The sequence below is a fragment of the Cyrtonyx montezumae genome, unplaced genomic scaffold, assembly GCF_038088225.1.
Source record: "Cyrtonyx montezumae isolate F1298 unplaced genomic scaffold, pur_monq_1.0 scaffold_20, whole genome shotgun sequence".
NCBI classification, from domain to species: domain Eukaryota; kingdom Metazoa; phylum Chordata; class Aves; order Galliformes; family Odontophoridae; genus Cyrtonyx; species Cyrtonyx montezumae.
The window spans coordinates 5,565,099-5,583,364 of NW_027071937.1; the positions used below are offsets into that span (position 1 = coordinate 5,565,099).

Below are 18,266 nucleotides of genomic sequence, written 5' to 3' on the forward strand. Positions count from 1 at the left end.
CCCGCACACGGAAGCGGCGCAACGCGGGATAACGAAGCCCACCCGGGCGCGCGGGGCGGGCGGCGCTGCGGGGGGGGCGGGGCGCTCCGCACAATGCCGCACCGCCGAGGCCCAGCCGGTTGGCCCCGCCCCTCTCCCCGCCTCTCCGCCCTCGGATTGGCTGCGCGGCGAGGGGCGTGTCCCAAAGGTGGCGTCACGTGCGGCGGGCGCGGCGGTGATTGGCTGCGGCGGGGAGGGGCGGGGCGGGCGCGGCGCTGTCAGCGGGGCCGGGGCGCGCCGGGTGCCGCCTGCGGGCGCTGGGCAGCGGCGCGGCATGGCCGGCTGAGGCGGGCGGGAACCGCCGCCGCCGCTCGGGGAGCGACGGGATGGAGGAGTGAATGGCGGAGCGCCGCGCCGCACCATGAGGCGCCGGGCTCGGACCGCGCCCGGGCTCGCCCTGCTCTGTCTCGCCGCCCTGCTGGCCGCCGCCAACGGGCTGCCCCCCCCCGGCTCCGCGCCGCCCCCCGAGCCCGGCAGCGGCAGCGGCGGCCCCGCCGACGGCAGCCCCGCTCCCACCGCGAGGACCCGCGGCCCCACGGCCCGGCCCGGCCCCGCGCCGCCGCCGTCCACGGAGCCGCCCCGGGAGGAAGCGGAGGAGGAGGAGGAGGAGGCGACGGCCGCGGGCCCTACAGGTGAGCGCCGCGAGGTATCCGCGGTCCCTTTGTGCCCGGCGGGGCTGGCACGCCGCTTCGTTCCCCCGCTTGCTTTATTTGTGGCACGGTGTTAATTGCTGCGCCGTGCCGGGGTGGTGCGGGGGTCGCTGAGTGCCGCCTATGGCGAACGGAGCGCCCGTTCTGCGCTTCCCCGGAGCGGCCGCAGCGGAACAACGGCGTTCGCCGCCGACCCCGCGCTCTGGGTGTAACCGCCTGCAGCCCTCAGCGCCTTTCTTTATTTGCGTCGCGGCTCGGGTCTTTATTTTCACCCGAAGAGGCAACAGAAGGAGATCGGGAACCGCTGACAGCGGGAGGAGGGGTTGGGGATCCGTGAGAGCAAAACCCCGCGGTGCTGAGGTGGGAGAGGGGATGGAGCCCAGGATGCTGCTCTGCCTGTCCCTGGGCCGGTCCGTCCGGCAGCATCGCTCCGTGGGGATGGGCGTTGTGGTGGCACTGGGATGCTCACACTGTGCCCGCGTGTCGGTGGCAGTGGATGCTGAGCTCTGCTCGCTCTCGGTGCTAGCAGGGTGGGAGCATGTGGGCAGGTGATGCTCTCCTGAAGTGTCGCTCTGTTGGGCTCGTTGAGGTCCGTTAGCAGGCTGGTGTCGACCTTAGTGGGGGCTGTGATGTGGTTTTGGGGTCTGGTGGTGCAGGGTTGGCTGTACCCAGTGGCACCTGGTGAAGGGTTTGCCAGCTCACGTGGGGCTGAAGGGTCGGTGAAGCCAATGAGATGGAGTCAAGTGCTGTCCTTCTTGGCTTCAGTATCTTCAGTGCTGCTTCTTCAGCCCAGAGTAGGAATTAATGCTTTGTACCCTTTATTGTATGAAACAAGTGGGCCTCTTCTCGCAGACATCAGAAGGAATTCCTCTAATGCCGATAGCGTTACTCCCGATAAGGATTCGGTGCGTAGGTCCTCTCAATGCTACTGAGGCTGAAATTCTGACTTCAGCACGTTGTTCTCGTTCTGATTTCAGAAGCCCTTCAGCCCCTGCCCATCCGCCTGCTGGGTTTGTTCATCTTCTCCCTTTCCCAGTTTTGCAGTGTTTATTTTTCTTTCCGATCCTGTTAAAATCCAGGATTTTCTCACTAAGAGAAGCAAATTGCTAATCCTCCTGTTTGTGGAGACGGGCTTAGAAGCATCCCCTTCCTGATCCTCACAGCACCCGGCGCTCCCCGTGTGCTCAGGGTCGGGGTGGCCTTGTGCTGCAGGGATGCTGGGGTGGGTGCAGTCAGTGTGGCCCCACTTGTGCTGCCACTGCACAGAGAGTGAAGCCTCTCTGTCCTCCCCTTCTTTCAGGGTGCTTTGTGTGTGAGGGTCTCTCTGGGAAAGCAGTCCTTGGAGCAAGTGAGGGTGTCTCACACCCCAGTGGGGTGCAGTGAGTCGGGGTGCTGGGGTGACCTGGCCAAGAGGGCAGTCATGGCCACCAGCACAAGGAATGCTTCTTTTTTTGTGCAATTCTAGGGCTTTGCTTCAGGGCTAGCTGCACACATGGGGTCTTTGCACCTTATGTGCAAGAGGAGGTCCTATGCGGGGGGCTTCTGCAGTCCTTGCAATGATTTTGTAGGGGAAAGGGCTTTGCTTCGAGCTCCAAGGCTATCAGCAGCTGCTGCACCAGGGCTGTGCTCTGTGGGAGGCCGCGAGCTCCCGGATCCCAGCAGGACAGGAGCCCCTGCATGGCTGCAGCTCCCTGCTTCGAGGTTTGGATGTGGCTCAGCATAGTGACTGGGACAGTTCAGCTTCTGGATGGCATGTTTTGATTTCTATTAAGGACATGGAAATCGAATTACAGATTTGAAGGCTGATGGTGTGGAGGATGCTCACATTACTTGGGTTGAGTACAGGAGCAGCCAGGGCAGAGCCTTTCTTCACTTGAGGAATATGCTGTGGGGTTTTACTTTGAGCTTGCAATCCAAGGATGGTGCCTGTGGCTCACTTCTCTTCCTCCTGCCTCCGTGCTGCCGTGTCTGAGTCACTCTTGAATCAGATGCTGCCAATGGTCCTGACTCAAGATTTTTGGGATTAGCAATGCTTATAAAAATTCAGATATTTCCTGAAGACCTGTGGAGCACCTGAAGTCTCACTTATTAGCCTCGTTGTGCAGCAATAGGGTTTGGCTTTTTTCCTTTGGGATGATCACTGGGGCATATCTGCACCACTGAGCTGCTGGATGGGAGAGAGATGGAAGAGCCAGAGTGGGACTGCGCTGCGGTGAGCTCTGACAGCAGACTCTGCCAGGGGGAGCTGGGGACATCCCAAGGAGCCAGAGCTGTGGGCAGAGGAGCACAGAAGGAGCTGTCCTTGAGGAATGGAGGCACGCCGGTCTGCTGAAGTCAGGAGAGAGATTTCAGAGTGTTTTGCTCTATAAATACCCTGGGATAAGTCATGGTGCTGCTTCTAATACTTGCAGCTGATGCCAGCAGGCTGGCGGGGAGTGCTGCTGCAGTGCCCTGAGAGCGGAGATGGGCTGAGCGAGGCTCTGCTGGCACTGGGGCTGAAGCTGTGCCCGCGCCGGCAGCGGAGCAGGGATTTCTCCCGTAGCCATCTGGCTGGGACAGCTCCTTCTGCTTCACTTCTGACAAGTGCTTAAAATAAACCCCCGAACTGTCGGGATGCTGAAGCGCTGTGCAGGCTGAGGCAAGGGCCTGAGCTCTCGCTGGGCTCTGTGGGGCTGCCTTGTGTAGGGGCAGTGGGGCCAGGGCTGGAACTGCTGCTGGGTGGTTGGTGGGATGTTAACATGATGTACAGCCCAGGGGCAGGATTGCAGCTTTGCCATCTGCCTGCCCTGGGGGGAATCATGTGCTTTTGCACCAGCTCGGGAGAACCTCCACCTGCAGACTTGTTAAACTGTCTGAGATCCGGGGTTTGTGCTTCGCAGGAAATTATCTGCTTGGGTTTTTGTGTTGTTTTTTTTTCCCCTCACAAATTTAATTTGACTTTCAGTTGGGCCAGGCTGAAATAATGTGGCTGCATGCTGGTTATTGTGTTGCTTCTGGCTGCGTTCCCATGGAGCTCGAGGGCTCTGCACTGTGATGCTGCCCCGTGGGCAAAATCTGTGTGCTCCATCCCCAGCATGGGCTCTGGGGGAAGGCTGCTGTAGGAAACACCCAGTGTCAGCAGGGCTTGTCTAGAAAGGTTTCTGTTTGGTTAAACCTATTGATCTGGAAGCATTTTGTACAAGGCATTCTGGATGAAGAATTATCAAATCCCTCTGTTAGGGCAGAGCTTTTTTTCATTATGCAATAGGAAAGCTGTCAGGGATGCCAACCGTGTTGGGGACAGCTCTACACCCATCCCCCTGCAGATTGGTGGCTGGTGATGGTGGTCCAGGTCCTATAACAAGAGCAGAGCCATTGCTGCTGTTTGTTCTTGGCTCTGCATGAGGGCTCCAGATCCCAAAGGATGCTCAGGTCATTTGTTTTCAGGGATTGTGCAGAACATCCCTATCAGAATGTGCTTTGGAGCTCCTACCCATGGAAAAAGGATGGATTTGGGGTCCCTGCTCCTGCCTCGCCCACTTGGGTCTATTTCCAAGCAGTTGTCAATGAGCTGCATGGACTCCTGCTAAGCCTCAGTGTGGACTTCTGCTGCTTGAAGGAGGATTTGCCAAGCACCTGCTGTATGAATTAAAATTTGTCTTGTAAATGTAACCGGTTCAGAGCCTCAGCGGGAAAGACGGGTGTTTGCTCTTTGCCTGGAAAAGGAAAAAAGCGAAACCCCCGAGGTTTCCTCTTGATGCAGGCCAGCCTTGAAACCAGGGAGAAGCCCGAGCTGCTCTTTTTACCATTTTTAATTCACTCGCCCCACGTCCTTATAAATAAGCCAGCAGAAACATGACAAGGCAGGCATCCCTGCTATTTATAGCTCGCGCTGCTCCGCACGCCTGCTTTAAAAGTCAGCCGGCTAAATGGCTCTGCTGCCTTCCAGCAAAAGACTTAACGACACAGGCATTCTGCATGCGGGTGTTTCGAGGCTGCTGATGCTGAGCCCCCCTGCGTGGAGGGCTCTGCCCTCCCAGTGGGGTGAACCCCACATCCTGACCTTGCATACCCGCTCTGGCTGTCACCACCTGGCCCCAAAACAGCGCTGGGTGCTCCTGGTTGTGTCAGTGCTGCGTGGGTGTTCACCTTCAGGCTGGATGCATGTTGATATCCCCCCCCCAGATTTGATCATTTTATTTTATTCTGGGGCTCCATTCACACCTTCTTCCCTTGCTTTGGCTCCGTGGCATCAGCTGTGTAATTAAGGCTGCAGGTAGCCCTCACCCGTTTAACTGGTCGTGCCACTTCTCAGATGGATCTGCTTTATTCCTGGCAAATTACCCTGCTGCACTTTTCAGGCAGCTTTACTGTATTTTGACTGACTGGCTGCCTATATTAACTGATAGCACTGCTTGGGCTGCTTTGATCCCATATTATTTATGGAAATGATGGTGCATAACTTCGCGCAGCTGATTAATGCTGCATGTATTTTTAATGCGCGAGTTCTGCTGTTTGATCTGTGCTAAATGATTATTCTCTGATGTGTTCCTGGGTTTGTTTCGGCTGCTTGTGAAAAGGATATTGAAATGGACTGTTTGTTTTGTTGCTTTTTTTATCCCCCTCAGTGGTTCTTCAGCTCTCACACTCCTCTCCCCGAGCACTGCTCTGCTGTTAGCATGCAGAGCGCTTCTGTTTTAGCATCGTTCATTTGAGCGCTTCCTTGGTGGCACTGCTGTGGGTTTGTGGCTGTGTTTGGGGGATGTTCAGGGAGGATTGTGGCCTTGGAGGTGATGCTTTGTCCTTCCTGGTGCTGTGACTCAGGCCCAGAGGCACCTAAATGGGTGAAACTGGCTGGAGCGGGGCGGGTGCAATGAATGTTTTCGATATCCCGTCACAGGTTGGTGGAGGCCGCTCGATATTAAGAAAATGACTTTAATTGCTGCTTGACCCGCAGCTTCCTCCCCTGCAGGGAGAGATGTGGTCTCCTCGGGGATGGGATCACCCCGGGAATGCCACTGCATCCGGCACTGCGTCCCATGGCTGAGCTTACCCTGCCCACATCCATCCCGTGGGCTGGGAGCCAGGAGGTGGCTGCAGGAGGGCCATCTGCGAGTGAAGGAGCGGCACTTCCCTTCCACCGGGGTAAAGCAGAGGGGAAAGCTGCTTTCTATTTATTTTTCCAACCTTCTCTGCTACCTGCTTGCTTCCACACCAAGTTCAGGTGCTGTCCCCAGTGCCCTTCTCTGGGCACACCCTGTGCTGGTAACACACTTTGAGGATGCGTTCTTGAAAAGCACCAAGATGCAAAGCAGTGACTTGAAAGCCTTCAAAAGGAAGAGGGATTTTTTTCCTCAGAGCTTTTTGTCAAGATCAGCAAAACATCTATCTTTCTGGAAAAGATCCCTTTTCCTTCAGTGAATTTTTTTCCATTGAAAGCAGTTTAAGCTTGACATTTTGTTCCCCCCTAAATTCTTCGTAGCTTCATGAAAGCCTTCAGTGATTTGTTTTCCTTCTGCCCTCTCTTCCAAAGCAGATATATACTTTTTATGAGGGCCAGGACTTCCTGTGGGATAGAAAATCCATTTTTCTGTCTGCTGTAACTCATGCCTTTTGTCACTGGGAACAAAGAAAGTATTATAGATTTTTTTTTTCTATTTCTATTTTTTAAGTTTTCTGGTGTTCCTCCCTTGCCCCAGAACAGAGACACACCAACCTGACTGCTGCAGGGAGCTGCCTGTTTTGGGAAGGGATGCATTGCAGTGAGTGCTGGTGGGCAGGATTTCAGGGTAAGATTCCTACAAACTGGATCTTGGGGTGTGGAAGTGATGGGGTGGGGATCCCTGTGTGTGTTCACCTTGAGCAGGTGCAGGGCTTGCCCCAGGTTGTTCATCACTTCCAGCTCGGGATATTCACTGCGGAAGTGAAGCTGGAGCATGCCAGCTCTTGCCCCAGCTGGGGGTTTGCTCTCTTGGTGCAAACACATCGGATGTCTTTTGGCTGTGGCTGTCCCAGCAGTTTGCAGCAGCCCCATCCTGCTCTGCCTTTCCTCTCAGGGCTGCATCTTCCCCAGTCCCCCTTTGGTGCTTGGGGAAGGATTTGCCTTGGGTTTGAGCACTGAAGGCCTTGATGGTGACCACGGCCATCCTCATCTCCCTGTAAGTGGCTGCATTAAGATATTATTAAATTATTATTATTTATAACAAAGTTATAACCAAGGCGTGTGTGTGTGTCAGCACTCTCCAGCAGCGCTCCGTCCCAGTTTCAGGGCAGGACTCAGTCCCACAGCACCTTGTGTGATGTCCCCGTGGCCTCGTGCCCAGGGAGCAGCACTGACGGCTTCGGTTGGCGATAAGCGTTGTGACGCAGGGAGCTAAATACCTGTTCTTGGAGAAAAGCAAACACAGCCTCCACCTGCCTGCAGCATTTCTCCCTTCAAGGGCAGGCTGCACGCCCAACGTGGAGCTCCCTGGAAAATATCTTTTATTATTAACGCGCTTGCTTTGGCTCAGCTGTGTTGTTGAGAAATCCAAGCTTGACTGCAGATAATGAATGGCAAACATTTGTCTGGGCTTAACTATTTTACTTGGAGCTTTTTTTTTTTTTTTCTGTGTTGTTTTTCCTTTTTTTTTTTCCCCCTCCTGGAAGCTTACTGTATGCTGTCAGCAGCACGCCTGCTGCTTTGAGTTATTGCTGATGCCCCGTGCTTGGGTCTTCCCTTCCGTGTGTGACTTGGTTGTTTCTCTTCAGGGGAAGCCTTGTTGTGAGTCCAACCCATTGGAAATGGAAAATAGCTGAGAGATGGCGTTGTCTCTTAAGGGGTGCGTGTGGCTGCTGGTTGCAGAGCCAGGTGGGCTCTGGGTGGGATGCAGAGCAGTGTTCCACCATGTGGGGACCCCCAGTACCCAGCTGTGGTGTTGGGCACCTGCAGCAGTGGTTGTCACACTGTGAGCTGTGGACCTGCTGAGAGCAGTCTGGAACAGGTGTAAATGGTGAACTGAAGCTTACAAATGGTGGAATCAATAATTTTTTCTCTTCTCCTCGCCATCCATCCCTTTATGTGTTCCTTCTAAGCATCACACTGGTGCTCCAAGGTCACGTCCAGCATCGGGTACGTATGGGAGCAGCGTGTTCCTTCTTGTGGAGCTGCTCTCTCTCACCTGCATCTACACAATTTCTGGCAACACATGTAATAGAGTGTGCAGCGTTGGCCACATCAGACTACAGTCTCTATTAGTTTTTTTTTTTTTTTTTTGTTTAATTTAAGCCAGGAACATCATAAAGCCCTCAAAAACTGGAGAACGGCTGGGAGGGAAATATGACCAAGTCTCTCATAGCTGACCCCTGGCACAGGGGAAGCCATGTGGTTTGAGCATCACTTTGCCTTGGGCTCAGGCTCACCTGTGCTAATCCAAATCAGAATCTGATGCCTTACGCTGTGGGAGATTGCTGTGTGGGTCATGTCACAGTGCTGCCGGGTGCTCTGCAGCACTGCACAGGCATTTTGCTTGTGGGTTTGTTCCTTCTTGAGTCTGTTTGAAGAGGATTTGGCTCTTCTGTTTGACGCCTGTGTGTTGCACTCTGGTTTCTTGTCAGCGCTCAGGTGGGCACTTCACTCCACATATGGCACTGTGTGGATGCTGTGGTGTTTATTGTGAAGGCTTGAGCCTTGGCTTAGGCTCTGACACGGTCTTTGTTTGCAGTTGCTGAACTTATTTGTTTAATGGAACCGCTTTCATTTTGAAGGTGAACTAAATAAACACAGGCAGGAGCCAGAGCTGGGTGAACCTCGTGTCCGTCAGCATCACTGACAGCACAGTGACTAAAGGGAGAAATGAAAAGCCAATCTGCAGCACTGCTTGGAGTCCTCAATCTGCTCCAGGGCTCGGGGGAGCGGGGGGATGCCCTCAGAGCCCTACAGATGAGCTCTGCCCTGAGTGTGCTGTGTTTGTGCTCTGGCCTTGTGCCAGCACTGCAGCTGGAGGAGAAATCATAGAGCAGAGCTCAGGTGTTCCCAGATATCCCCTCCTCCTCTGGGCGCCTTGGGATGCTGGTACCCAGAAGGTAACGTTGGCCCTAACATTTGGCTGCAGATCCCCACCTCCCCCTCTGTGCATTATTTCCCTGATGTGCCCTGGCCCGGCTTGGTTCTCTCTTTGAAAGTTTGGCTGCTCCTCTTAGGGCTTGCCAGCAGGTTTTGTCTCGTTAGTGTCCACAATCCAGTTCTGCTGGTGCTGGCTGAAAGCAAAAGCTTAGGGAACTGCAGAGTGGGATGAGAGTGAGAAGTAAGGACAGCACCAGGTCCCACACGAAGCATTGACCAGCATGAGGCCCATGTTACAAAGCACGTGAATAAAGCCATAAAGCCTGGCTAGCAGGAAGCATCCTCTCTTCCCATCTGGGAGGGCACTTTCCTTGTGCTGTTCCAGAGCTCCCCGTGCTCGCAGCACTGCACAGCTTGCAACTACTCACCTGGCAAGAATCGTAAATCCAAATTTGCCTATAGCGTTGTGTCGTCACAGCCTTGAAACCAGACCAAAAACCTGCCTGAAACCAGTTGTGATTACTCATGCCTTGTGCTATCCTTCTCTCCCAGTAGAGTTTCTGCTGTGGTAATTCCACTCATTGAGCATCATTAAACTTGGAACCAAGCTCTTGAGAAGCAGAACTCCCAGGCTTTGGGCTGCTGGGAGGGTTTTCTTCTCTCCTCCTCTGCACAAGTGTTAAATTAAATGAAAGGAAGGGAGGATGCCAAGGCAGTGTGGTTGGAACTAGGTGATCTTTAAGGTCCACTCTGACCTAAGCCACTCATTGGCTATATGATATTTTGCTGTGTTGAGTAGAACCCTGCATTTATTTACTGAGAGTTGGGAGGGGAAAAAAGAGAAAATTATATAGCGAATGAATCCTGTAGTGTTGTAACTTCACCTGATCCCTGAGCTGAAAATGCAACGAGCTGAGAGGGATGGAGGGGGTTTGTTTGGGGAGGGGGGGGGGTGGGGGTGTTCCCTCAGGCTGTGCAAAACGCCTCTTCATTAACACTTTCAGCAAGTGTTTATTAACATTAGGGATGAAAGAAGCCTTTGTTAGAGGATCTGTCCCTTTGCTGCTCCAGCAGAGGAGCTGAAGCTTGAAAGGAGCTGCCCCGGACACCTGCTGGAGATGCTGATGGAAGTTTGCATTCCAGATTTTCTCCACAGGCTTAAACATAGAATAGCCTTCAGCCCTCCAAAGCAAGTCTGTCCTTTTCTTTTTTCTTTCTTTAAAAAAAAAAGGCATTTTCATATTGAATTCTGTATTGATTGCACGTCTGTGCTGTTGCTCTGTGTTTTCTCCCAGTGTGACTGCTCGAAATGAGAGAGGGGTGCTGGTGGTGCTTGAGGAGATGTGTTCCAGCTGTAGAGATGATTTCTGTGCTGATCAAGATGCTGTCTTACAGCAGCTGGGCCTGGCCCATCTCTTCCCATCTGAGGGTCCTGTGAGGGGCTGGGTCAGCTCTCAGGTGCCATGGAGCTCCTGAACCCCAATACTGAGCCTAGTGGGGGGTGAGGAGGAAAGCAGCTCCTGTAGGTGGGCGCAGGGGTCCCTCACAAGCTGGACAGAGCTCCTGTGGGTATTTGGAAGCCTTCTTTTACTTCTTGTGTGTTTCACCTGTTGGTGCTTTTATGCCCTTGGTTGAATGGTGGGAGCACTGGAGCCCCAGCAGCACGCAGTGCAGAACTGTAGTGGTGCTGCATGAGTGCAGAAAGGCTTCTGGAGAGAAGAGAGGCAAGTCCTGCCTCGTTAGCACCTCGTTAGTGAGGAGTCCTTGGCACACAGGGCTTATGGTGAGACTGGAGATGCAGATTGGATATAAGGAAAAGGTTCTTTATGATAAAGGCAGTGAGGCAGTGCCACACGCTGCCCAGGGAGGTGGTGGTGCCCCATCCCTGCAGACAGCCAAGGTCAGGCTGCTGGGGCTGTGAGCACTGATGGAGCTGTGGGTGCCCCTGTTCACTGCAGGACATTGGACCTTTAAGGGCCCCTTCTGACTCAACCGATTCTATGATTCTAAGAACAAAAATGCCACCTTCCTTTCTTGCTGTCCTTGTGATGGAGACATGGAGTGTGCAGGTCTCTGGTGATACCACCCTGAGTTACAGTGGATTTAAGGTGTCTCGTGGCCGTGATCGGCATCTTGCAGTCCACTGCAAGGAGAGACTTGTTTGTTAATTCAAGCCAGGAGAAATACTTTGTGTTGCCTAATTTCGTGGCACAGTGGCACACGACTCTCCCACTATGGGGTATTGCCTTAGCACCCTTCAAGTCTTGCCGTGCACGGGGCTGTACTCAGCAAGGGCAATGTGTGGCAGACCAGCCACGGTGGTCATGGATATTACTGCCGCCCTTTGCAGGGGATACAGGCTGCTCAGGAGACCTGAGTGCTTACGTGGTGCTGGTAGCTGCATCCGCCACCCCCAGTGGGCAGCTGATGAATGGGAGCTTGATGAGATGCTTTTAATTAAGGGAGAGCCCTTGGGAGCCTCAGCTGAGAACATGAGTGCTTTGCACCAGCATCGACAGCATCCAAATCGTTGACAACAAATTAACTCCAGGAGAAGGCTCGAGGGCGAAGCTCTGAGATAACAAAGCTTTGGGCAGCGTCAGGCATTTCACGCTGTGTCAGCAGTCAGCGAATTTGGGCGTGATGTCGGGGCAGCGTGCCAAGTGCTGGGCTCAACCTTCCCACCCGTGTGCCTGGGAGCTGGGCTCTGCATCCTCACTGCCACTTCTGCCCCAGTCCTCAGCACTTATGCTCGTCCGTTGGCTTTGCCCCTTTGGGTGCTTTCTCCCTCGCTGCTCTTCACCCAGTGGCACCAGTTGCCGACCAGTTGTCCCAGTATGGGAGCTCGTGGTTCCCTTTGGCAGTGGGATGAACTTGTGGTGTTGGAGCATCCCTCAAAAGATGCACAGCAGCACGGTGCAGGTGGGCAGCTCTGGGAAGGTTAGCATGCTTGCTGTAACATCTGAAAAACGCCTGGCTTTGAAAACCAGGGAAAGAACCGAGCCCTGGACCCCAAAGACTGGGGAAGGAGGCAGCAGTGTCATTCCTGCTCCTAACACAGGGCTCTTGCTGCTGGTGCACACAGCAGAGCTCGTACCCTGCGTGGGTGCTGGGAAGGATGGCTCCTGCCCAAGGTTAGTGCCATTAAAGCTCTGCTATAAATTAATGCACCCGTTCATTAGCCTCAATTCCCCACAGTGCTGAGCAAAGTTTGTGAATTTAATTACTTTTCGCGGGGATCTGAGCGCGCAGAGACTTCAGCAGCTGATTAGAGTTTGTATTATTCATGCAGCTTTTTTTAATCCCTCTCTCTCCGCTAGGACGTGGCTGATAGATACCAAAATTGAAGCGTGCTCATAAATCCCCAGCCCCGGCCTGTGTGAGGTGCCTTCATCTTCCATCGGAAGGGGTTTGCTGACAGAGGCACTGCCGAAGGGAGCGTGGCTGGCGGGGTGAGCTTCCCAGGCTGTTTTGGCAGGTGTGTGCCAAAGTTACGTCTCGTCTTGTTTGCCTCCAACCTCCCAGCTCGGCCGTGTCGCGCTCTGGGTGGTAGAACTGCACTGGATTATTATTATTATTATTTTTTTTAAACAGCCAGGCAGAATATTTATACGGTTGCGGGCGTTTGTGAAAATATTAGGGTGAGAATAGAACCGAGTGGAGGAAAGAGGCAGCCAAACTATTTCTAAATTGATTAAAAGGAGCAAGACTGCTTTTTGTTAACTGCTGGGATTGCAATCCCTGAACATTCATTCGGTCTGTGTGATGGTACTGCAGCTTCTTGTATCATAAACATTTTAGGGCCACATTCTTTATATGAAAACCACTTTCAAATACTGTGCAAGAGATCTGGGGGATTTCTCTGTGTATGGAAACCCAGTGTGAGGTGTGAATTGCTCCCCGTGGCAGTGGGGTCCTGGCTGCCTGGGGCTCTGTGTCCCAGCAGGGCTGATGGGGCAGCTCTGGGTCGTGCGATCTGTTTGTTAGCTGGTCTCGTGCCTGTCTGCAGGGTTTGATGCTCCAGTGGCACACGTGTCTGGCTGCTTTGACACGCATTGCTCAGGAAGGAGCTGGTTCAAAGCTTGCTGTGCGGGTTGCTGGCTTGTTCAGCATCAAAAAGGATGGGAGAACAACAAATGGCTTCGTGCTCGTGCTGCACTGAAGTGCTTTCACCAACTGCTAGGAAACCAAATGCCTGATGTTCGACTGCAGGTGCAGGAAAGGAAAAAAAATAACTCATCCTCCATGACTTTGAGTTTGTTTAAGACCTGATGCTCATCACTGTGCTCGGACAGAGGATGGGGATGAGTGGGAGCCGTACGCAGCCCTTGGAAGGCCGGGAGCAGCCGAGCAGTGACAGTGTCTTGGCTGCACCACCACTGCTGTCCCACGCTGATGGAAGTGCTGTTGGCGACCTGGAGCTGGCACCTCGTCGTTGTGTTTCTTTCCAAGTGATAAGAGATGGTTTTAATCTGATTTAATTTTCCTCAACAAACACGTTTAATCTTCTAACGATATTACAAGCGGTGTATAAGCATTGAGAAATCCTTGTCTTTTCTCCCCTATTGACCCACGCAATCCTTTTAAGGAACAACACGAGTGATCCCTGTAAAGCTCTTAACAGCATTAACATGAGCAGTGCTGCTCTGTGTGCTGGCAGCCTGCAAGAATTCATGGCGTGGAGCTGCAGCAGGGGAGTGCCAGGATGGGGCTGGGAAAGGCTGTGCCTCAGGGGGCAGCGGGTACAGCCCTGAGCTCAGGGAGCACTGGGGCACTGCTCTCAGCCATAGGGTTTGGGAAGTGCTGTGCAGAGCTGTGGGTTGGACTCAGTGAGAGGGAAATAAGGGAGAAGGGGAGGGCAGGCAGGGTTTGAAATGCTGGGGGAAACCTGTGCTGAATGATCAGGTCAGGAAGGTTGAGGCGTTCTACATGAAATGCTGTGTGCTGGTTCCCAACATGTAGGGGACTTTGTTCAGGATTTCAGGAGTTTTAAGGATGTCCCCAGCACACACGGGCTCTGTACAGGCATCTTGATGTGTTTCACAGCCATTCCTTCTGTCACTGTTTTGTGAATATTTCAGCAGCTTTTAAATTATTTACCCATTAAGTGCCTTGGTTGGAAGAAGGAGTCATGCTTAAAGCATGACCAAACACACAGCATGTCCAATAGGATGCAAAAAATATATATATGATTCAGAAAGCATTTTTTGCACTGCAGCAAGCCCTTCAGCTTGGGGAGGCTAGGGGCTGTGCAGTGCACACATTAGAAATCCTCACTAAAAGCAGCCCTGGGGCTCAGCACTGCGTTCTGTGCCTCGGGGCATGGCCAGGGATGCTCCTGGTCCATCAGTGCATGCACGGATCCCAGCAGGTTCCTCATTGTGTTGGTGCTGCTGAGCAGAACTTTTGGTAATCTGACAGCAGCGGCGTGCATCCAGTAGGGTGAAAATCCAGGCATGGCTCTTCTCCAGTTTATTGCCAGCCTATGACTTGTGCGTAGTAATTATTCAGTTCAGGGTTGCTGCTGGCTGTAATTGCACTTTAAATCTGGGTCTTCTGCACCATGAGCACTGTGTCTGTTGCTGCAGCGTGCTGGGGATGTGCTCCATTCCTCCACCTGCCTCCCTGGATCTGGCAGTGAATGGTGAAGGTTGAAAATCAGCTCACGGAGGGAATGATGTTTCCTTTTTTTGTCTGGAGTAGCAGCACGTGGGAAGGATGCATGCTTTTATATTGCCTCTATTCAGGGATCTTGCAGTGTCACTGGGCTGCTTGTTAATTAGAGCCTGCCAACACCTTCATGAGTGAAGGTGGTTGTTGGTATCATTGAGAGCCAAGTGCTTTGAGAAAGAAGGAAGGAAGGGAAGGAAACCACAGTGGTGTAGAAATGGGGAAATGGAGCTGTGGGTGGGGAAACTGAAGGGGGAGAGCATGGTGAGGAGCTCAGAGCACGACTGTGGCCCTGGGGTGGCCAAACCTGGTACCTCCAGCCCAACACGCACAGCCCTGGGCTGCAGCCAGCCTTCCCTGACCCTTTTCATTGGGCCAAAGCTCTCGGTAAGGTGATGCTGAAGGTTCAAAAGCAAAATGTCTGCTTGACAAAACAGAATAAAGACTCTGAGTACCCAGGTCTGGCCAAGGCCCAGGGCAGCACTCCCTGATCTTTTTCTCCCATCCCCACTTTCTGTGGTGTATTCCCACACCTCAGTGGCTTTGTTACTGCTTTCCCTTTCTGCTGCAGATCGTGTTTGCCTTCTCCAACCCGGCAGCCGTCAGGACACCAAAGTGTTGTCTGAATTAAGCCTGGGGTTTTCATAGTCTGGTACATCATCATGTCAAACCCTGACGCTGTGCTCGCCGCTGGGTTTTGACGCTGCTGTCTGCTTCTCCTCTGCTTCCCACCAAAGGGCATTTAGGGCACGAATGGATTGCATCAGCTGGGTGCAACAGAGTGGACTTTTGTCCTTAGGGTACAAAGCGTGATGCTTTTCCGGTCCCAAAAGTCCTCCTGGGTGCTCGAGGGAGGAAGGCCACATGGGGCAGCTGCCCCTGGGGAGATCTGTGCTGGCCCCACAGTGCTGTGCCTTGCATCCAGGGGGGCAATTATTCCCTGGGTTCAGCAGTCCCCCCCGGCTGCTGACACAAAGCTTTTGGCTGTGTTAGTTTGGATTCTTGCAGCATTACTTGCCCTGTGGGGAATGTGGAGCTGGTGCTGTCTGTGTTGTTCTGGAAGGGTGGCTGTGGGTCTCGAGGTGTTTGTCCTTTTTGCTGGCACTGGTTTCACAGGTGCGTGGGGACCGAGTGGGTTCTGTGGGGATGACTTCAGTGGTGGAGTGGCAAAGCCAAACAACTCGTCTTTTTGAGATGTGTATATGCTGAGAGAAAGCAGACAAGCAGTCAAAGCACAGCGAGGTATTTAGCAAGCAGCTGCGGTTCACTGGGGCACAAGCATGTAGTGTAAGTGTTAAATAACCTTAGATCCTAGTGCTGACATTGAGCAGCAGCCCTGGGTCTTCTTGGGGTGCTTGGAGCTTGCTTGAAGTCAGGTTTTCATGTGTTGAAGGCGTGTCCTTTCCCCTCTGCAAAGTGCCCCAAATGTGGCTTTCCTCAGGGAATAACAAATAGCAGTGCTTGCGTAAAGCCCTGATGTGCTCTTTCTGAAAATAATCCTTGTTTATAATTCACACTTGGCAGTAGAAGATTGTAAATTATTAAGGCACCAAATATTTTGCAGTGAAGAAGCGGAGATAAACCTCGTGTCAGAAACAAATTGCTGGGGAGGTTGTTCTCTTTGCTGAGTTAGGTACTTGGAAATATTACGAGAAATAATGCGTTAGGGGACTGGGAAGGCACTGCTGGCTCAGGTTTGTTCCTCTTAAAGTATTGACTGCTTGGTGCATGGTCTCATGGACTTGTGAAGGATGAGCATCCCCAAAGCTCATGTGTGGGTCCCCAGAGCTCATGGGAAGCTGGTGGTAACCATTGTGTCAAGGGCAAGGCAAGCAGGTCTCTACTGCCCAGCTCCATCACCCGCTGGTTAAAGCTGTTTCTGTGCTCCCAGCATGGATTTCTAGGGGGTGTGGGCTGCTGCAGCTGGGGTCTGCAATGGAAAATGGACAGTGCTTAGCTCTAAATGCACAGAGCTCAAATCTGGTCAGCTGTTGGGGGATTTTGTACCCTCTCTCCATGAGCAGTGGTCCTATCTGGTGCACCATATGGGTGTGTTGAAGATGTTCTTGTTGTAAGGACAATCCCACTGGTAAACCAGAGTGGTGGTTCTTACAATTAATGGGTTCACCACCTGCTGATGGCTTTCAGAGACTGGCCAAGGCAGGGAGGGATCCCTGGAGGTGCTCTGCTTCAACTGGGCCACCTGGAGCAGCTTGCCCAGGACCACCAGCATCGTTATTTTATCCCAATATCACCTAGTGTGGCTCAGCTCCTGACCAACCATGTAACCAGACAACAACAGACATGATCACACGTCTGTGTGTATGTGTATATATAATGTATTCAAGCACTGAGACCCATAATACAGCTATGACCCGAACCCTGTGCCCTCCACACGCCCCTCTCAGCCTCTCTTTCCCTCTTGCAGGAGAGCCATGCAACTGCAGTGCTGTGGGGAGCAGCGGGTGCCACGATGCTCCAGGACACTGCACCTGCCTGCCGGGCTATGCAGGGCTGCACTGCGAGCACTGTGCGCACGGTTTCCACCCCGACCACGGCCGGCAGCGCTGCCTGCCCTGCTCCTGCAGCCCCACCGGTGCCCTCGGACCCAGCTGCGATGAGTGAGTACCTGAACAGCCTTGGGTGTGGGTGCTGAGGTGGGCTCGGGGGGTTTGAGATGCGGAGCAGGTAAGAATCATAGAGTTGTGGAATGGCTTGGGTTGGAAGGGGACCTCGGAGATCGTTAGCTCCAGCCCGATGCCTGCAAATGGGCTGCAGGTGGGTCATGTTGGCTGGTGGTAGCAGGGACGGGTGCTGTGTTGGGGTCTGCCCTCATCTGCCCCATGGTTCTTTCCCTGCCTGTGCTTTAACCCAGCCTCGTTTAACCTGAGAGAGCTGCTGCAGATGCTCCAGAACTGCAGCATAACGAATGTGTTCCTCTGCCGGGAGCTGTGCTGTGCTGGCATTGCTCTTGTTGTCTTTTGGGGTTTGGTCCGGGCACCCTGCGTGCTCAACACCTGCACTGTGCTGCCAAGGCTGGTGCTGAGTCAGAACCGCAGCGTCCTGCAGGGACTTGCTGTCTGTAAGATTTCTATGCCTTATTTCTTTTCCAACCTTTGCGTTGTTGGCTGTTTTCTGGTGGCATACATGATAAAAAATCAGAACCCAAACTCAGTTCTGCATGTGATGGAGTGACCTTACTGAAAAGGTGGCTCTTGAGGGCATGGAGTTTTCCAACATGCTCCAGTCCAGGCACACCAGCAGCCAGCTCCTGCTTAGTTGACATTAAAAATACAGCCAGCTGTTTATGACTATTATCATTATTGCTATTATTACTATTTTTACTGATTAAAGCACCAGCCAAGCATTAACTTGCACAGGTTAATTCCTGCACCCTGGCTTAAGAAAAAAGCTCCCTCTGTTGTGAGCAGAGCAGCAGCATGGCTGTGGCCTCCAGTAGCTCCTGCAGCTGCTCATTTCTGCCAGCCTGGGGCCAGGAGCTTGGATGCATTGCTGTCATCTTGCTCAGCCTTTTGCCAAAGTGCCTTGTAAAGCAGTGCCATATGATTGTTATTGGTATTATTTCCGGGTGTGCTCTGTGTGCCATCATCTGGCTGGCCAAAATGCTGTTTATTAACTAGACTGCAGATAAAAATAGGAAATAAAGAAAAAAAAAAATTCCCTTCCTCAGGCAAGTCATTGATCTGGGGAGTGAACATTGACCTGACGTGCTGTCGCCATGCCTGGGCTCCGCAGCCTCTAATCAAAGATCGCTTTCTGTTTTAGTTCTCTGTCTGGGAGTCCCCTCTGGAGGCTGTGAGTCAGCAGGGCTGTGCTGACATCCCCTGGCACCGCTGGGTGGGCACCTGCAGTGCAGAGCTGTG

At 53.0% G+C, this 18,266-nt stretch overlaps 1 protein-coding gene across 1 annotated transcript in view; it reads left to right on the forward strand.

The window, feature by feature from the left end:
- Positions 1–344: 344 nt before the first annotated feature.
- The window catches only part of MEGF9 (multiple EGF like domains 9), a 32,415-nt gene continuing 14,493 nt past the window's right edge, over positions 345–18,266 (forward strand). The window contains exons 1-2 of the mRNA XM_065737607.1: positions 345–671; positions 16,811–17,003. Of these exons, the coding sequence (XP_065593679.1) occupies positions 401–671; positions 16,811–17,003 (464 nt within the window). The 5' untranslated portion in view covers positions 345–400. The remainder of the gene's footprint in view (positions 672–16,810; positions 17,004–18,266) is intronic.